This window comes from Chrysochloris asiatica, unplaced genomic scaffold (assembly GCF_000296735.1).
Source record: "Chrysochloris asiatica unplaced genomic scaffold, ChrAsi1.0 scaffold00004, whole genome shotgun sequence".
NCBI lineage: Eukaryota > Metazoa > Chordata > Mammalia > Afrosoricida > Chrysochloridae > Chrysochloris > Chrysochloris asiatica.
In genome coordinates, this window is record NW_006408522.1 from 45,196,222 (window position 1) to 45,217,616 (window position 21,395).

Genomic DNA, 21,395 nt, shown 5'->3' on the forward strand with positions numbered 1-21,395 from the left:
TCTTACCAAAGGCTGAAGGAGTCCTTGATTGTGATACAGTGGGTTAAGTGTTTTCTAATCAAAAGGTTGGTGGTTTGAACCCAACCAGAATGACCCCAGAGCGACCCCAGACCAAAGGCCTGATGATCTACTTTTGAAAGGTCACAGATGTTAAAATCCTATGGTAACTGGTACAGGGTTTCCGAGGGTGTAAATCTTTACCGGAGTAGAAAGCCTCATTTGTCTCCCGCGGAGCGGCTGGTAGTTTCGAACCTCTGACCTTAAGGTTCACAGCCCGATTCGTAAACACTACGCTACCAGAGCTCCTTAGGCTCTACACTGTTGTTGTTATGTGCCGTGGAGTCGGTTCCGACTCATAGCGACCCTGCACAGGGTTTCCGAGGCTGTTAATCTTTACGGGAGCAGAACGCCTCATCTTTCTCCCGCGGAACCGCTGGTAGTTTCGAACTGCTGACCTTATGGTTCGCAGCCCGATTCGTAACCACTACGCTACCAGAGCTCCTTACTAGCCAGAGTAAAAGTTCCGAGTTAAACAAGGGCTACCCAGGAGGCAAATGCAAATGAGTTCTGACACTGCCAGTAGCTTAATACAAACTGTTCCAGCTGGAGACTCCTGGAGATGAATCAGCTCAATAGATGCCACATGAGGAGAGGATTCTCCTCCCAGGCTTCTACAGGTTAGTCAACATAACTTGGCTAAGATTCAGAGATAGCTGCAAACCCTTTAAGAGAGAGACCCTCTTTGGTGTTTTAATTTCAGGAGCCTTTCCCCAGAACTATCAGGTTATTTTTGACCTTATAATGTGAATAAATAATTTTAAAAAAGGACATTTCCATGTGTTCAGCTGCAGAAGACATTGGTAACTTTGGATCCTTGCCTGTGTTAAGCAGTTGCAGTGTATGTGATTTTTTTGAGATATAAAATGAGTATCACCTGAAAAAGGAAAAAAAAATTCTCCCAACACCTGTCTTCTGTCCAATGAATCAAGGCTTTGTGGTATGATTTCCAGTTCTTTGAACCAAGGGTATACAATTAACTGAGAAGCTTGTTGCAAAGATCTTGGAAACCAACAATATTAATTCCTTAGCATTAAACAAATAAAAGACTTCTTAAAAATATGTGTGCTGCCATTCCTGTTGGCACCAAATTAAATGTGTATAAATGCCCTGAACTGCAAAGTCGGTTTGAACTGCAAGGTTGGTGATTCAAGCTCAACAGCGGCTCTTTGGAAACCTTATACAGGGTTGTTATGAGTTGGAACCGACTTGATGGCACTTAACAACAACAGCAATGTACTTTTAGAAGTATAGGCTTAATTGATGACAAAGTCTTATTCTCTCACCAGTGAGTGAAACAGCTTCACAATTTAGAGAAATGAACAAAGTGTAAACAGTAAAGTGGTTTCTTTTTTCTTTTTCTTTTTGCTAACTGCAAAATAAATACATCATCAGTCTATATGTGGATAGTACTAATGCATATGGAGTCCTGGTATGGCACTATGGGTTAATACCCCAGATAGCAAAACCAATTGAACTTCAAGATCAGTGGTTCAACCTCACCAGCTGCTACTCAGAAACCCTATACAGGGTCACTATGGGCCAGAACCAACTCAACGGCGCGTAACAACAACAACAAATGTATATGGAGAGAGATTGAAAAAGGTGGCAGCTAACACGTCAGCTTCTTGACCTCTCCGGGTCTTTCCTCATTGCCTTTTATCGTTTCCCTGTGAGAAACCTGAGTCAGCACAGGCCAAGGCCATGAGTACACAGTTAAATAGAGAAATGCATTTTCAGCAAATGGGTGTCTCCTATAGTTAGGAGATAGGACAGAAATGATACTGAACACAGATTCAGTGTTGTATAGGGTTTCATGTATCTCCCGTGCTACAGATGAAGGTTATCTTTACCAATGGTGGTGGTGGTGTGCTGTGGAGTCGGTTCCAACTCAGAGCCACCCTGTATAGGATTTCCAAGGCTGTAAATCTTTACAGAAGCAGAAAGTTTCATTTTATTCCCGTAGAACAGCTGGTAGTTTCAAATTTCTGACCCTGAGGTTAGTGGCCCGACTAAATAACCACTAACTTCTGTGTCCAGGATAATCTTAGTCACTATGTTTGGGCCCAACATGTGAGGTTTTTAACCAAAGTGAAGGGGCCAGAATCTTCAGCTAGCAGAGTGAAACTAAGTGACCCTTCTGGAATTGAATCTACAACCCAGGCTTCATTAACACAGCTTGGCCAATTAGCTACCATGAATAATAAGACACAACAAATGAGATATTGACTTTCATGAATATGGTCATTTTTCATTAGTATCTTAAAACTATGTCAGACTTGCCAGTAAAACACATACATGAAACCCTGTTACATGACAACATTCTCAGGACCAATACTTCTTTCAAAAATCTGCCAGAGAAGAAAATAAATACATACATTTTATTTTAACAATTAGACTTTGGATTCTGTTGGGCCTTTAAATATCATAAAAGTAAAAATCATAGAAGTGCTGAAAGGATAAAAATGAAAATTTTGTACTTTGGTCCCAGGCTCATGGCTTTTTACTGCAGGCTTTTCAGCTGCTGTTGACATTAACTCCACAGATCACTGACATTCAAATGCTGCTCGTTTTCAAGGCTGGCTTTGAATACCTCAGAAATACTTTATTGTTTTGTGGCTATTCATTGAAGTTCTAATAATGGCTGAAAACTTTTGTTAAAGTTTCAGAGTCCTATGAGGCTTTGTTTTTCAGTTTAGAACATACTACCTGCTATAGTTTTTAGGATGAGAGTTCCATGTCTAAGAATGAGGCTGTCAGTGACTTTATTTTGCTTGGACCACAATCAACAGTCATGCAAGCAGCAGTCAAGATATCAAATAGCATATTCCATTAGGCAAATCTGCTACACAAGACCTCTTTAAAGTGTTCAAAAGCAAAGATGTCAGTTTATGGACTAAAGTATGTTTGATTCAAACCACGGTATTTTCAATAACCTCATACACATGTGAAAGTAGAACAATGAATATGAAAGACCATAGAAGAATGGATGTATTTTAGTTATGGTGCTGGAGAAGAATATTAAAGGTACCATGAATTGCCAGAAGAACAAACAAATCTGTATTGGAAGAAGACAACTAGAACGCTCCTTTGAAGCTAAGATGACCAGACTTCATCTGTCATACTTTGGACATATTATTAGGAGGAACTAGTCTCAAGGTGCTCTCGTAGCGTAGTGGTTACAAATTGGGCTGCCAACTGCAAGGTCAGCAGTTCGAAACTACCAGCTGTTCTGCGGGAGAAAGATGAGGCTTTCTGCTCCCGTAAAGATTTACAGCCTTGGAAACCCTGGAAACAAGGTCGCTATGAGTCGGAACCGACTCCACGGCACATAACAACAACAACAGTCCCTGGAGAAGAACATCATGATTGGTAAGGTACAGAGGAAGATCCCAATGAGTTGGATTGGCACAGTGGCAGCAACATTGGGTGCAAGCGCAGTAGCCATTGTGAGGCTGTTGACAACTACACTGGTGAGAAAAGGGCTAAGAAAGTTTCACCATGGAAGTTTTTCCCAGCATGACAATGCACCTGCTCATTCTTCAAGGGTAGTTAGTAAAGGCTGTCCTATGAGAATTTCATTGAGAAAATTTACCTCATCTAAACCCTTAGGAGTTTTTGTTCCCCAAATTCAAAGGACATTTAAAATGAACATTATTTGAATCCCCAAACTGCCATTTTTGACTTGGCAAAAAATGAAACATGATTTGATGCCAAAACTATTATTTTGGTGTGGTGTAAATGGAAGAGCACAGAAGTCTTCAGGCAAAGTTTTTTTTTTTAATGTTTTATTGTGAATTGTGTGATAGTCTACTTGGGAGAACATTAGTTTTACATTCATCCTATCCTATATCGTTGCATTGCCATGGTTACAATCTCCTCCATGCATCATCAACCAACCAAAGGGTATATCCTACAAGCCTGCCTCCTGCTACTCCCCTCCCCTGTATAGGTGGGTTGTCTTGTTTATGCAGGTATGTTGTTGTTGCTGTTAAGTGCCTTCCAGTCAGTTCTGACTCAAGCGGAGGAGAAAACCCTAGAATGTCTGCTTAAGTGCAAAGCCAACAGGTGTCAACAGTGCGGCCTTCAAAGTCAACTCAGTTGTAAACTGTACTGAAAAGCTGTTCAAAAGAAGGAAGGAGCACGCTACAATTTAGGAGAAAGAAGACAAACTGGTATGCTTATAAACAAGGCCATCACAGATGTTGGAGGCTCTGAAAACCATGTTGTACAGGGAATGGTGGGGATAGGAGGAACCTAGCTGGAAGTGATGAATGGAGGGTTAACAACAGCATGAAAGACACCTCAAGTATGTTAAGGGCCATGGTGTGCATACAAGCTTCAGAAAGAAGTGTTAGGACCACAGTACAGGTTCTATATATCCCTAACAGTTGTCCAGTCAAATTCAACTCATGGAAATGCCATGTGTGTCAGAGCAAAGTGTGCACCCCAGCGTTTTCAATGGCTGATTTTTCCTAAGTAGTAAGGGCTTTCTCTCAAGGCTCCTGTGGATGGGTTCAAACTGCCAACCTTTCTGTTAGCAGTCAAGAGCCTTAGTTAACCATAGGCATCACCCAGGGACTCCACAGAGTCTACAGTGAGACAGTTTTGAAACAATGTAACCTTTTCTTGTTGTTGTTGTTGTTAAGTGCTGTGGAGTCAATTCCGACCCATAGCAACCCTGTATTGGATTTCCAAGGAGCAGCTGGTGAGCTTTTTCTTAGCATTCCTGAAGTCCAGCAGACAATGTGGGACTGGAACATGCAAGTAGTCAGGAAGAAGTGTTAAGGCAGAATCAAGAAGAGGAGGTCATTCACAATGAAGCCTTATCTAAAGTTGTCACAACGGTTGGGGGTTTCGGTGGTGTCTTTGGCCACTATCAGCCTTCTATTGCTGCCCACACACCTTCTCTATCCCAGATCTACACCACTCCATGGCGCCCCAGACTTTCCTAACCAGCAAACTGAAGGTGTTACTTTGCATCCTCAGTCCCAGAGATGGCCAGTCCAACAGCATGCAAGTCAGCAGCCAGGGGATCTGGCAGGGGACAAGGCATTTATTTACCTTTGTGCAAGCTCTCTTCCCCCTTTAGATCCCACAGGGCAGGCATCCTAAAATGCAGAATAAATTCAGAGGGTGAGGGGTAGGCAGGTAAGAAGGATTCTGGCACCGGATCTCCTAATTAAGCATACAATAGGGAAGCTCCGGAAGTTCCCTAGAGCACTGAGAGAAGTTACTGCAAAGCTGGATAACCGAGAGGTTTAGTAAAGTGCACATCTTGGATTTAGAAGAAGGGAAGGGGCTCTATTAAGGCGCAGGAAGGGCTAATCAGGGAGTTACAAACTTTATGAATGGACAGACACCGCCCAGAGGAACTTCTCACATCTTGCTCAGTCTTCCAGAGGGTGGGGGTCAAAACACGGTTTTCAAGTCCGAGAAAGGCATTTGAGTGGGAATGAGTGACACACACACACACACACACATACACGTACACAAACACACGGAAAAAGATGGACAAAGCAAGGGGACTTGCTGATCAGTTTCGGTGGGATGGAGCAAAGCACCCTGCCTTTATGAATCTGAACAGAGTAGTGGGCCACCTCGCGTCGCTGCTGGGCGTGCGCCTCCTCAGAGTGTGCGGTGAAGTGCGGAGCCGCGTTGTGCGTGGGAGCCAGAGGCCCCGCGGCGCCGGCCCCCCGCCCGCCCTTCCTGGTGCCCCCGCCTGCTCAGTGCACGCGGTGCTGCGCTCTCAGCTGGGCCAGCGGCCGCCGCGCACTTGGCTTCAGCGAGAGGCGAGAGGGGTGGGCGGGCTGCTGGGTTGGCGCTGGCGCTCTGCAGTGCAGTGGAGTGTTAGCCCAGCTCCCTATATGGCTGGGGCTTAGCTCGGCGCTGCTGAAGCTGTGCCAGGAACCAGAAGAGGAGGAGGAAGAAGAGCAAGAGAAGGAGGAGATAAAGCGCAGCAGCCACCAGCGCTCGCCGAGCGACTACCGGGGGAAACCGAGGCGCCGGAGGCTGGGGTACCGCCGACGCCTCGGGAGCCATGGCCGAAGGGGGAGAAGGAGGCGAGGACGAGATCCAGTTCCTGCGGACTGTGAGTCTTCGTGGCGCGGACGAGGCGGCGGGCAGGTGGAGAGGAGCGCGGAGCTGGGAAAGGAGGGGCTGCGCTGCGCCGCGGTGCCGGGTGTCGGGTGCCCGGCGCGATCTCCGCAGAGGCGGACCGTCCGGCCACCTACCTAACCGCTGGACTCCGAGGGATTGCGTGGGAAGGGGCATCTTCTCTTGCTGTTTCTTCATACCGTACCACCACCTCCGCGTCAGTCCCCCGCCCTGGGATGCTCGTTCTCAGGGCAACTTGCTACTTGGTTTGAAACGTTTGGTACCAAAAGTTCCAGCTGGGGTTTTCTGGTGACTCAGAGGCTCAGAGGTGGCCAGCTCTGACACCCCCGGACACCACCCTTTCCCTTTTCTCCTCTGAGGCGCCCCATGCATTGGCGGACCCTCGGGGAAGAAGCCCGCGGGGCTGGAGCAAGTGTGGGGAGCAGAGTCGGAGAAGGGGTGCAGGCGTCGGTTCCCAGTTCTAGAATCGCTCTGGAGGAAATTCACCCAACACTGCCCTGCACACATTAAGCCCCAAGCTTGCAACTGCAGCTGGGCCATTACTTGATTGCCCGAGTGTGATAGCTGGGGCTTCCTCAGCTCCTTGCTCTCCTGAGCGCTGCAGGACGGGGAAACCCCAGTCTGAAGCTCCGCGTCACTCAGGTCCCCTTTCTGGCACCGGGTGACGCTGGTCTGTCCCAGATTTTAGGGGAAGTGGGAAAGAAGTCATTCCAGCCACATCAACCTTGCCCCTTACACGCGGGTGTAAAGCCTTTCAAGGTGGACAAACACAAGGTGACACGGGGGTAGGGAGGGGGCAAGATTAGAGAAGGGGGGAGGTTGGGATACTGTCTAGCTCCGATTCAAGCCACGTGACCTTGAGCAACTAGCATATTCCGGCCCTCCAAGCCTCAGTTTCTTCATATGTAAAATGGAGAAAATTTAATGGCGTTTTAGGGTGATAAGGATTAAATAAGACAGTGAATGTCATAATGTGTTGTAAACTGAAAATCGCTCTATAATGTCAGATAATCGTCCATGTACTGTTTAGATCTCAGGAATTAGAACGGCATTCTTTCCATCCCTGGCCCCACTCTTCCTTTTAAAGCACACCCTTTAACCTGGTCAGGGAGCCCTCCCTGATGGTGCAGTAGTTTCTGCACTTTGCTGCTAGCCAAAAGGTCAGTGGCCTGCTCTCAGAAGATCACAGTTTAGCTTTTGCTCATCCTGTGAGCCATTGGCTTCACTCCTTAAAGTGCTTCCTTCATTTTCCCTTCAGTCTCTCCTTAAACCTGGTTCCTCTGTTAAGGCTGAGACTTGGGTCTACCGAGTGAAATTACTGAGGTGTCAGAGCATTCACCTCTGCCTCTATTCCAACCTCATCTCTTATTAATTTCATACAAGAGGACACTGCCTCCAAACATAGGTGGGACTCATTATAGCCCTGTTATTGTAGAAGTTCCTGTTCCTCCTGAAGCCCCATGGAATCCCTCCTCTTTCCCTCCAGTATGTGTCCTCACTATTGGATGAGTAGAAGCACAGGTACCCCCTGACTGCCCTCCCTCACCCTCCTCTATCCGTTTTTTTCTCCTAGAATTATTAAGGACCTTCTTGGCCATGTAGTTCTCTTTTGTAGATAGGGTCAGGCTTACATAGATGGTCCAGAAGGTCAAGGCTTAGAATCCTGTTTGTTTTCTTTAGAAACCCATTTTGTGTGTTTCTCTAGATTTTTGTGTGTTTCTCTAGACCTTCCCTCACGTTCCCTCCCCATCTGGGAATGAAACTATTTTGTTGTTGGTGGTGTATCTGTAGTCAAAGGTTACTGTGGAGCACTGGTTCTTAAACTTTGTTTCAAAGGATCAGAAGAGGTGGATACCTTATAAAGTCCATCCAATTGTCCAAGGACCCAGATTAAATTAAGAATACCTGTTGGAGAGTGTTTTGTATTACTACAGCTCAGTGAGTGTTCTGGAAGTGGCCATGGGGACAAAAGGCTCCAAAATTAGCATTATTATTGGTTCTTTTCCTAGTTATTATAGTACGTAGTTGCAAGTGTGTTCTTCTCTGACCCTATTACTGAGGGTTAGTTTCTTCATCTTTGGCTCACTAGGGAGAAACTACCTGCTGAAATTGAGGTGCAGGAAATCAAATGGCTGGGCTACCAAATTGGAAATCAAATTGCGTAGTCAAGCTACTGGTTCCTGTTTCTGTCGAGTCAGTTCTGACCCACAGTAGCCCCATGTGTTACAGTGTAGAACTGAACTCCTTAAGGTTTTCTTGGCTGTAATAGTAACAGAACCAGATCGCTAAGTGTTTCTTCTAAGGCACCACTGGGTGAATTTGAACCACCAGCCATTCAGAGTAAACGTTTGTACCACCTTGTACCCCACAGAATGCTCCAGAGACGCAAGGATGGCAAGACTCCATATCACATAGTACGGAGATGTTATTAGGAGAGACCAGTCCCTGGAGAAGGACATTATGCTTATAAAGTAGAGGGCCAACAAAAAAGAGGAAGCCCTTCAATGAGATGGAGTCAACCCTGGCTTCACCAATGGGCTGGAACATACAATTATGAGGATGGTGCAGCATGGGGAACCGTTTTGTTCTGTTGTTTGCAGGGTGGCTAGGAGTTGGGACTAACTTGACAGTACCTAACACCCCCACCACCAACAGGGACCTACAAGTTACTGGTGATTGTCGTTGTTAAGTGCCATCAAGTCGATTCCGACCCATAGCGACCCTGTACAGGGTTTTTGAGGCTGTAAATCTTTACAGGAGCACAACGCCTCATCTTTCTCCCACGGAACAGCTGGTAGTTTCGAACTGCTGACCTTAAGGTTCGCAGCCCAATTCGTAACCACTACGCTACCAGAGTTCCTTTTGGATTATATAATGATTGTCATTATATAATGTTAAATTCCCACTAGAGCCTGGCATCAGAAATGAAAGCTACTGCTGTTTGAACTCAGATACTCTTCTTCTATATCTATGAATTAGACAAAGCAATTTTTTTGGAGTCCTGTTGTGGCATTGTGGGTTAATACACTGGACTGTAAAAGTCACTTTGAACAACAAGGTCGTTGGTTCAAGCTCACCAGGGTAGCTATGGGTCGGAATCGACTCGAGGCCGCTTAACAACAACAATCAGTAGGAACTCCTAATCTGCAGGAGAAATATGAAGCTTTCTTCTCTGGTAAAGATTCACAGCCTTGGAAACCCTATACAGGGTCTCTATGAGTTGGAACTGACTCCACTGCACACCACCACCATCATATATGGAGCCCTGGTGTGGTGCTCTTAGATAAGCACTGGACTGCTAATTGCAAGTTCAGCAGTTCAAACTCACCAACCACTCCTCAGAAACCGTACACAGGGTGGGTAAGAGTCAGAACTGATTCCACAGCACTTTACAAGAACATATATGCATATATTTAAACTTTATCTTGATGCTTTTAGGAAAATCAGGAATAACTGGAGTATGCTAGCAGCAGGATTTTCTTGTCTTTGAATATCTCTGGTCTAGAGAAGGTATTTTGTGTTAAATTCTCCACCTATTTTTACTTTTGAGTCCTAATGTGGTCCTATAGGGTAAGCACTGGACTACTAATCACAATATCATGAGTTCAAACCCACCAGCTTCACCTCAGAAACCCTATAGAGAGTTGCTATGCAGCAGAGCTGACTGGGCAGCACTTAACAACAACTGTTACTTAGGGAATACGGCAGCTCCATAGAATAAACACTCTATTGGAAACCACTAGGTCAGCAGTTTAAGCCTTCCAGTCCACTCCATGGGAGAAAAGAGGCTTTCTAGTCCTGCCAGGGTTGCTACGAATCAGAACTGACTCGATGACACTTAACAACATCATCAGCCTTTATGTTAAGGTTTCTCTTTGCCCCAAACAGTATCTTTTAAAGCATTTTAGCCATGTGCTAGAGTCCTGGTGTGGCACTATGAGCTAATGCATCAGACCGCAGAGTTGTTTGAACTGCAAGGTTGGTGGTTCAAACTCACCCAGTGCTCCTTGGAAACCCTATACAGGGTCGCTATGGGTTAGAATCCACTCGATGGCACTTAAAAACAACAACAAGCCATGTGCTAGTCATAATGATGCTTCCTTGCCTTTCTATTTTCTGGTAGCGTAGTGGTTATGAATTGGGCTGCGAACCTTAAGGTCAGCAGTTCGAAACTACAAGCTGTTCCATAGGAGAAAGATGAGGCTTTCTGCTCCCGTAAAAATTTACAGCCTTGGAAACCCTGTACAGGGTCGCTATGAGTCAGAACTGACTCCACGCCACGTAACAACAACAACAATCTCAGGGGGGACTCATGCTGTCTTTTTAAATGTACTTTTAATATACCATAGAATATGATTGTGTCAAGCTGTTGTTGAGTGTGAAATTATGATAGAGGTGAAAATGAAAACACTAGAATTATTGATGATATGAAATCGAATCGGATAGATATACTGCAGTCATCACCGTAGGGGTGTGTGATGGTGCTTCAGACATGGCTAGGTAGTGGTGTTCATCTTGGTTGTGTTTTGTGACACATTTAAAGCGCTAACTCAGTGGGGACCTAAATAATAGATTTGGAAGCTTAAGCACATCATGTTAATTAAATTCTCCTGTCCCCAAGCCTTAAGCTGGACATGTAAAACTCCTGATCTTCTGAAGCCATTGACAATCATTTATGGCAACAAGAGAGTATCACACAAGCAGGTAGACCTAAGAATTCCCTTTAAGGCTAGAATTTTTCCTTTCACTGCTGTTGGCAATAGCATCATCTTCCCTTCTGACTTCTCTTGCTGACGTAGCCAGTGTCACTGAAGCTGCTCTGAAGCAGATAATCCTGCCAGCCACTGATCTGAAAGCAAGAAGTTAGGGTGAAAAGAGTGACAGCTGCCTGTCAGTTCTGAGAGAGTCTGGAAGATGTTTCTCCCCACACTTTCACCCCCTTAGACTACAGCACCTATTACACACACACACACACACACACACACACACCTCCTCCTCCTCCTCCAAGTTTTAGCTTGTGGCTTTGAAAGTACCACAGCTTCCTCCTTGCCAACTCCCTCTCTGCCACAAAGCTAATTGAAACAGAAATCTAAGTGAGGTAAACATTAGTTTCCGGTAGTTTCAATTAAAAGTTGGTCATAGTCTGCCTGATTTAGCCTGCCTTGTAGAAAGTTGTACTCTTCCATCTCAGTTTGTGGCCTTTGTGGGAGGACAGAAGACACATGGGATGAGAATCAAGGCTTGGGTTCCTCCCTGCTGAGTGACTCAGAAAGTGCCCAGAATTTGAACTGTGGCACTAACGTTGGCACACACCCCTCTAGAGCAGGCTGCTCAGGGTTGGAGAGACAGGGAACTCTTACTTTGTGCTTTTCTGATCCCTGTTTGTTTTTCCCCTCTGTAGTGTCTGTTTACATAACAGCTGCAGGGGGCCATAACTTTTCCTCCAGGAGGGGAGGAGGTGCTCACAACTGCCCTCTTCCTCAGACCACAGGCCCAGGGGGCTTGCTAGTGCATACTGATGAGACCCCAGGTACCCAGACTTGTATAATTGCAGGGGGTGGGTTGGGAGTCTCTTGCTAAGTAAGGTAAATGTGCTGGTTAAAGTGACAAAGAGACAAAGCTCAGAATATCCCCACTCTGCCGTCCAAGGTCACTTCTTCAAGGCTCCCCACATTTTCAGTTTCTTCTTCCTTGACTTCTCAGAGCTGATGTGATTAAAGACCTGCATTGTCCTAGCTGGACATTGGATAGGGCCTTCTTCCCAGGGAAATATCCCAGGTAGACATGAGAAGGAAGCTGGGTCTTTTCTGCAAAGAAAGTAATTGGAGTTGGAAAGGCCTCAGTAGCGTTCCTACCTCTACTGATTTCTGGCACCCATGTGATGGTGAGGGATTTTAAGCTTCTGGACTTCAGGGGAAGGAGGTGGTGGTTTCTGGAAACTCAGAAATAATTGGAATGCGTTACAGCCCACTGTAAGAAGACCGAGACCAGAAAACAGCTCTGTAGTCAAAGGAGGTGTGTCTGATATTTGTGTATGTTTTCCCTTGTGCTAAGATTATTAAGCAAGGATGGGGAGACATAAGTGAAGTATATTTTTAGCAACTTTTGATTCCTTTTCTAAAATTAATTTAGAAGAAAAACAAATATACATCTCTGGTTCTTTAAGGTTGATCTGAGGGGAAAATGTGGAAAACGAAAGGGTGGGAGGAGTTTACTTTGAGAGCAAAATACTGTAATAATTATTTCTGGAGGGTTTGTACATAAATAGATCTTATTATGTCTACCTGTGCTTATTTTTATCTTTTGCTTTTGTTTTGATCATTTGTTTTCAACCCCCCTTGGGAAAGGATATTTTTTTTAAATATATCATTTCAAAATTTGACTATACTTTAGTATTTAAAGAGTTTTAAATTCAATAGCCATGTTTGGAGTCCTGGTGTGGTGCTGTAGGATGAAACACTGGACTGGACCACAAAGTCGGTTTGAACCACATGTTGGTGATTCAAACTCACCAACTGCTCCTTGGAAACCCTATACAGGGTTGCTATGGGTCACAACTGACTTGATGGCACTTAACAACAGACTAGTTAAAAGGGACTCCTGGTGTGGCACTATGGGATGAAGCACTGGACCTCAAGGTTGGTTTGAACCACAGGTTGGTGGTTCAAACTCACTAGCTGCTCCTTGGAAACCCTATATAGACTTGCTAGGAATTGGAATGGACTCAACTGCACTTAAACACACTAGAATATACAGCTCATTTTGTTCTAATTGACTAGCATCTTTCTGTAGTTCCAGGCCAGCTTATGCCTGAAAAACCTAGTACTTTAGCTCATTTCCCAGAATTCCACACTAGTGTAAACCCTTCCAAATTAATTTTGTCTTTAAAGCTATCTGTAATACCAGACTTAGCCAGTCGGAGTAGAATGATGTAATGGAAAGGAAAAAAAGGGGATTTATGGGAAGGAATTCTTATTTCTAGAATGAGCTCACTTTGACCTTGAGCAAGTTACTTAAGAAAATTGAGGTTTTGTCCCCCTGCTTTACCGAGATAGAGCCTACCTTCACAGCTTCACAGAAGTGTTGTGAGAGACAACGATACCTTACGTGAAAGAAGTGTGTACAGTAAGGTATTTTAATGTGTACCCCTGGCACTAGGAATCAACTCTGCCTGAGACTGGATCTTGTTGTTGATGAAAAAGCTCCAAAGTTGCCCCTGGTGTGATGCTATGGGTTAATGCATCAGACTGCAAAGCTGCTTGAACTGCAAGGTTGGTGGTTCAAGCTCACCAGCTGCTCTTCGGAAACCCTATACAGGGTTGCTATGGGTCAGAACCGAGTCAACAGCGCTTAAAAACAACAACAACAAGCAAGTCTCATATGTTCTTTTTTTAAAGTGTTTATTGTGAATTGAGTGATAGTTTACATGGGAGAACATTGATTTTTGCACTCATCCTATTGTGTTCCATTTCATTGCAATGATTATAATCCCCTCCATGCATCATCATTCAACAGTATTTGCTTCTATTCCCTTTGGTTTTTTGTGTGTTTTGTTGTTGTTGTTGGATGTACACAACAGCACTCAGGAATATATAATCATTTAAAAAACAAACAAACAACCAAAAGGCACATTCTGCAAACCTGCCTCCGGGCTGTAGGCACACAGCCTTTCTCTTTCCATGGGCCTAGAGTCCTCAGCAGCTCCATCTCTCCATGCCATCACCACTGCCTCTGTCTCTGATGTCACTGCTTCTGTGGTTAGGGTCCCACATTCAGCTCATGCTCTTCTTTCTTGATGGTCCTAGGGTCCTGTGTTCCTGGAATGTAAAATTAACTACTCCCCACTTTATGTTACAAAACTTGTACATTTACAGTTGTGACAATCGCAATTAGTCATGATAGCAATCACTCTCTATTGAATCAATAGAATCCTATCCCCATCTCCTTTTACCAGACCCATCTAGACAAGATGAAAACTATTCAGTGGGGATTCTATCTTCACCCCTGCACCCTCTGAAACAACCCCTTCTTGAAAACTTGTAAGCCAGCCACTTCATGCCTTTATAGCCCTCCCCCCAGGCAATTTTAGGTAGCCAATGTCTAATTTTCCCATCCCTAACAACTCTGTACACCGAGGGGACAGGTTTGGTCCTTGAGGTGAAGACTCCTTCCATCTTGGTTTCTTTGTTTTTTTATTTTTAAATGTTTTTATTGTGAATTGAGTGACATTTACAGGGCAGATCATCAGTTTTACATTCAACAAATCATAGACCTTGTTTCATTAAAATGATTATAATCCCCTTCATGTACCATCAGTTAGTGTATTTTTCTCTATTCAGTGTAGCTCTTTTTTTTTTTTAACCTACTACATCCATGAGTATAGGTCAAGTTCATTGAATTTTAGCAAGCTACACTTGCTTCCTTTATCAGATTTCTTTATCTTTCTCTAGTTGAGCTCTGTACATCAAGCCATCGAAGCTAGGTCACATGTGTACTATCTGCAAGTTTGGGTGTTCTTATGTGTTTCCCCTTACTTCATATCAGCTGGATGCTACACTCTCAGCTGTAGCCCTCTGTGGCTATGTCCTTGTCCATGGGCTCAGGTGTCCCAGGTCTTACCACACTTCTGATAAACCAGCCCCTCTTCTTTTCTCTCACATCTCAAGGTCGACAGGAGTCTATAGGAACATAGTTGAACTCAGCCCAGATCTTCATTACTGACTTTCCCCCACTCCCACTCACATGTAGACCAATGTGGCCGACAGCTAGTTTACATGCCTGCTGTGTGTTCCCTTTGAGGTTCAGTCTTTGAGGCTGTTTGTCCTGAAGGAACTTTGATTGCTTGCCTTGATAGTTCCTCAGTGAACAGCTTGCTTTTTCTTGTAGTAGCCAAAATAGACTGCCATTTTTGTTTTTCTTTGTTTTTTTCCTGCTGGCTTTTCTTTCAGGACGTATCTTCTGTTCCTCTAGCTGCTCCTGGCTGATCTATGTGTCCCTTCAAGTGGGAATGTCCCACCTAAGAAGGTTCTGGGTGGGGATCAGGATTCCACCTAAGGTTCTATACACTATAAAGGCTCTGCAGGAAACTGATTTCACTGGGCAAGTTCTAGAACCTGTTTTAGGTATTCCAATCAGTTATAGGCTGAAGACGGGCTTACAAGTTTTCTGTAATCATGTTTTCCGACATTACTTTCTATCCCATTCACGTGTCTATTTTATAATAGTAGGCAAGGGAAACAAATATCCTTAAGACAGTCAAGCATCTTAAAATTATTTCCCCTCTTTACCCATTCAGACTGTTCCTCGATCCTTGTATAACAGAACCCTGTTGTTCAAAGTTTGAACATACATCATTATTTACCTCCGTCCCATTTAGCCCACACATACCTCGTATGTTCTTACCATAAGTCATCCCCTCCTTCTCAAGCTTGTTGGGCTTTCTCCAGTGTTGGCCTAGCTCATAAATCTGGGTAATTACTCATCTAAAGAAAAAACAAAGTTTTCTTAAGATATTTGATTAAAAGACTTGAGAAGGCACATTTGTTGGTGGGATGGCCTTCAAAGGGACACATAGGTCCCCAAGATTCTATCTTATCAAATGGAGCAGAGGTATTTTTCTCCTCTTAAAAAATTAGCAGTTATTGCTTCCCTTAAAGCCATTTTTTCTTATTTAGTCCCATGTCTCTTATTTTCAAAAAACGCTCCTTTCTTTTTCTTCCCACCAGTTTCTGTTAGAAGACCATTCTTCCTTTCTGCCAGAGCACTGGGGAGGCTTTCCTGTAAAACCAATCCACCTTTTACACCTAGGGATTTTGCTGCTGCAGTCATGTCTGTCTGGGGAGTCAGGGCCTTTGAAAAGTTGCTTTTGACTGCATCTGGATGAAGCAGATATTGCTGTACTGGGGAGCAGACCCCCCCCCGGGAGTCAGGATGGGAGTTTTGGGGAGTCTAGCTGGTTCATCTCAGCCATCTTCTTGTTTGAAAACCAGTGGAGTAGCTTTGGGATAAAGACATTTCCATCGACTGCAGTTACCTTTGGTTCAGTGAGTTTTACTGTCTTAACACCTCTTCAACTGAGAGAGAGAGCGAGCGCGAGAAGGCAAAGTACTGGGACCTTAGCCCTGATCCTGCCACAGGGATGAACTTCCAGAGATGCCAAGATTTCCCCCCCCTCCTTATGTCATTTCTGATTCAGGATTGTTAGAAAACAAAGTTCAGATCTGCTGTGAGACTGATGATGCAGGATTCAAAAATAAAAGAGCTGTGACTGCTCTCCTCACACGCGCTCCTTCCCTCTTCACCCTCTTCAGCTTGGAGCACATTGCTGACTCTACAGTGATGCTTAGGGCTGTTGCCCTTTGAGGTGGGACGTAGTTTTACAAGTAGGAAACACAGACATATACACCTGGTTCTTATAAAAAGTGATTTCTTTTAACTTCCACCTGTCTACACAATGGATTCCTCATTGATTTCAGATCTCCTAGTCCATGTGTGATCTGTCTACTTGAACAGGTCTTATCCTTATTGGATTCGGAACCTAAGAAGAAAGCAAGCAAACATTATTATCCTGAAATCAGATTAGGAAGAGATTCAGAAATCCCACTGAGCACGGAGTCCTCCCTCCCCTCTGAGATGACAGCTGCTTGCCGTTGCTTACTTCAGAGTGCAAAGAAGACGGGAGACATGGCTGCTGCCACCTGTGCAGAATCTCACAGACCATTAACAGTGTTCCTCTGAGTTCAGTCTCTATGCAGTTTTATGCTATAGGAACCAGCATATCACTGTGATGTGAGCAGAGCAGCACAGCTCTAAGAACAATTGCATGTCACGGTGAAAGGCAGGGTGAAGGTCTGGGTTGATGTCATTGCCAGCATGACCTGTGTACATAAGGATACCTTGATCCTTGGTCTGCCTTTGGGATACGGCAGTGCCTCAAGAAATTCCCTATATAAAGATACTGAAATGCAAAATTATTAGCTCAACAGGTACCATTTATTGATTAGGATCATTAACAGCTGCACAGAGGCAATTCTTGAAGGAATAGGAAAAAGATTGGAGAATGATGAGCATTTGGTAGTGTTACTTAGATTGGCAAACTAGAGTGGGCACTGCGCTGGGGCTCTGGGAGCTCTGAGTAGGCAGAAGAATCGCTAGGGTACAGGGATCTGGGTTACGGCGATGGTGGTAGTGGAAATGCCAGCTTTATGTACTTAGGATCTTTGAGTAGAGGAGAGGAACCCCTGAGTTAACCAAGAGAAAGTGGCCAACTTCATTTCAGGCATTGAGAAGAAAACGATTTCGATGAGAAGTACTCCTAATAGAATCAGAGACAACAGTAAGAATAAGAAGCTCTCAGGTTTTTATAAGGTGAATCAACATCAAAGTAAAAACTAAGGTGTCCCTTCCCCAGTGTTGAAAGTGTTCAGGCAACCAAACTGCATTTATCAGTTATCACATTTGTTGCTATATTACTCATCATAATCCAAAGCAAATGCTTCAGAGTTCCTGAAACTTACTTGAAACAGTGTCTACAACAACCACAAAAAGAAAGATTGAGGAGCTGCCTTTCCCACAACATAACAAATAAGAAAGAACCTTATTGGAAAGTAGTAGTATCTCAGCGGACCAGTGCTAAGGCCTAGCATTTGCTCTGTCATTTCACAGTTGAGTTCTGTAATGGCCCGGAGCAGAGAGAGCTAGTCAGTGAGACTACAGGAAGAAATGGACAGTTCTCCCTCAGTGGGACATAAATGCCCACAGTGTAAGAAGTCTTGATTAGAACAGCTGTGCTTTATGCCATGGACCAGAGCTAGACAGTAAATAATACTAAGGCAGTTGTAGGGATCCAGTTGGCAACAGCTCCCCATTGAGCCCAAAGATGATTCCAAGAGTTCAGATCAACTTAAGGCAGCTGATCTGATGGGGGACATGGTGGCTAGGTAGGGTAATCACCACACTGTAAACCACAAGGTTGGTGGTTCAAGCCTACCAGCTGCTCCTTGGGAGAAAGATAAGGCTTTCTTCTCCCATAAAGATTTACAGCCTTCAAAACCCTATACAGGGTCATTATGAGTCAGAACCAACTTGATGGCACTTAAGAAAAACAATCCAGGAAGAGTGTGAACCGCTCATAAGCTGCTGTGTTTCTGCCGTGGAAGATGATGCATGGCTGTGGTTCTGAGCTATAACTGTGGTACATCTCCAGGCTGTCCTCTCCTCTATTTAGGTTGAGTAGGAGAGAAGGAAGTTCAAGAATAAACCATACTGATGTCTTGAACAAATATCATTCCTTTCCAAGAGGCGTTTTAGATTGAAAAACAATGGAAAACATACCTGTAAAGTCCGAGCTAAAGCATAAGCTGTATTTGTTTGTTATTAAGTACCATGGAGTCTGTTCCAACTAATAGTGACCCTGTAAAGGGTTTCTGAGGAGAGACTGGTGGTTTTGAACATCTGACCTTGTGGTTAACAGTCCAGCGCTTATCCTACAGCACCACACCAGGACTCCAGAGAAGGGATGTTACTGCTGTTATGTACCTCAGAATCAGTCAGTTCCAGCTCCTAATGACCCTGTATAGGGTTTCCACAGCTTTTAAAATCTTCGTGGAAGTAGAGAGACTCATCTTTCTCCCGCAGGGTGACTGGTAGGCTCGAACCGCAGACTTTGTGGTATACAGACCAATGCTTATCTATGGAGCCACCTTGCTCCCTATGGTGGTGGCATTAATATTGCCAGATTACCTGTAGGATTATCATTTTTTACTGGATTTTAGTTTGTCTACTTTTTAAAGACATCGTAATTAAGATTATATCTCTAGGATGCCTTGAAAATAGAAGTGAAGGGACTCTGAGCCACATATATGAATAGAGGGCCTTGCCTGATTGCCTGAAAAGATTCCTATCAACATAAAGCACGAGCCATCAATTATAAACTTTGGGAACACAAGGACTTGAAATTTAATCTATTCCAAGTCCTCAGGTACTTGTAGATCAAAGGAATCTCAAATTTAAACACTAAAATGGGCCAGACAGGTACCTAAATGTGTGGACGGCGATAAAACAGGCAGTCTTGGTCTACACACTCAAGTCTAAATTTCTTTAATATGGCCACCTGAGCAAAACATATTTGCAACAGGATTCAGGATTCTGAACTGCAGCCAGTTTGCAGCTGTGGACAAGTCCTCAGATTCTATTTGAGTGAATGCACTCCCTAGAATGCATGAATATTTTTATGAGTAGGATAAGGCTCACAATACACATCAAGGTCCTTGAGGAAAATGTCAATATAAAAGACAGTGTATCACTTATCACAGTGTGTGAAAGAGATTGGCAGGCAGACAGATTAATTGTTATTTTTGTTAAAATGCCGTGGAGTTTGTTTCAGCTCATAGTCACCCTGGATAGGGTTTCCGAGGAGAGGTTGCTGGGTTTGAACCACCGACCTGGTCCAGTGCTTATCCTATAGCATCATACCAGGTCAGATTAATTGGGTTTAATATATGATTAACTGTATCATTAAAATGAAGTTAGATTGTGCTAGCCTTAAAGCACATTTTAAACTTGTCATACAGATATTTGTTGTTGTTGTTAAGTGCCATTGAGTCGGTTCCGACCCATAGCGACCCTGTACAGGGTTTCTGAGGGTGTAAATCTTTACGGGAGTAGAAAGCCTCATCTTTCTCCCGTGGAGCGGCTGGTAGTTTCGAACCACTGACCTTAAGGTTCGCAGCCCGATTCGTAACCACTACGCTACCAGAGCTCCTTGTGGTTGTTAGGTGCTGTCAAATCTATTCCGACTCTTACAACCTTATGCACAACAGCATGAAACACTATTTGTGCTGTGCCATCCTCAAAATTGTTACGTTGTTTGCTACCATTTGTGTTAATCCATCTTGTTGGAGGCATATTCTTCTTTTTTTGCTGACCCTCCATTTTACCAAGCATGATGTCCCTCTCTAAGAACTGGTCCTTTCTGATAACATGTCTGAAGTATGACATCGTGACTTCTAATGAGCATTCTGGTTGTACTTCTTCCAAGACAGATGTGTTTGTTCTTCTGGCAGTTCATGGTACTTTCAATATTCTTCTCCAGCACTGTAGTTCAAATGCCTCGATCCTTCCCTGGTCTTCTTTGTGCATTGTACAACTTTCACATGCAGATGAGGCAATTGAAAATACCATGGCTTAGGTCAGGTACACCTTGGGTCAGGCACACTATATTTATCATATAGATATTGTTGTTGTTAAGTGCTGTTGAGTTGGGTCTGACTTATAGGGTTTCCGAAGAATGGCTGGGGAGTTTGAACCACCAAACTTGTGGTTCAAACTAACCTTGCGGTCCAGTGCTTATTCTAAGGCACCATACCAGGACCTATAAATATCATGAAATTTAAAGTAAGCAAGGCATCTCTTCAACATTCATGGACCAACTACTGGCCCTGAGCACAGTCCTAGAAGTTACTAGAATAAGGCATCTTATTGTTGCATGCCTCTGATAGCTCAGGGTCAGAGAGAGCTTTAAGTCTTTCTTTGGGATAGCAATGTTATCAGACATTTAAGATACACTTATAATAGCTGATTTAAATTTCTCATGCTTTTATGGTACAAAATGTTCTTACTAAAATGTGTGACATTGGGGAAGCTTCCTGACTTCTAGGCCTGTTTCCTCAGGTGTAAAATGAGGATCATACTAGTGTTTGTCCCACAGGTTGTCATGAGGATTAAATGACTTAAGCCATGCTTGGAACAGTGCCCAATATTTTCCTCAGTAAATATTAGATATTAATATACTCTCAATAAATAGCATAAGCATTGACATTAGGCACACAAGCAACTCCCAATGCCATCGCAGTTATCTTATAGGTGTACAGTACAAAGGGACAGATACCCTGTGATTATCCCATTCGGATACCTATAAATGTGACCAGGCCCTGGGTGGCCCAAATAGTTATGGCCCCAACTTGCTGAAAAGCTGGCATTTCAAACCCACCAGAGATGTTTTGGAAGACAGGCTTGGCCATCTGCTTCCAAAAAACTTAGTCTTGAAAACCCTATGAAGCAGTTCCGCTCTCCACACATGGGGTCACCATGAGTTGAAATTTACCAGCAGGTAACCAACAGTAACCACCACCATCACAACAGCAACAACATTATGAATGGAAATGAGCTGGGAATAGACACAGATTGGCAGACTTGTTCTCAAAGGGTTTACTTTGCAAAGC

General features: G+C 44.0%; 1 protein-coding gene across 1 annotated transcript in view; it reads left to right on the forward strand.

Moving 5' to 3' along the window:
* Positions 1 to 6,033: 6,033 nt before the first annotated feature.
* Positions 6,034 to 21,395, forward strand: part of RYR3 (ryanodine receptor 3) — a 775,913-nt gene continuing 760,551 nt past the window's right edge. The window contains exon 1 of the mRNA XM_006831810.1: positions 6,034 to 6,148. Within this exon, the coding sequence (XP_006831873.1) occupies positions 6,098 to 6,148 (51 nt within the window). The 5' untranslated portion in view covers positions 6,034 to 6,097. The remainder of the gene's footprint in view (positions 6,149 to 21,395) is intronic.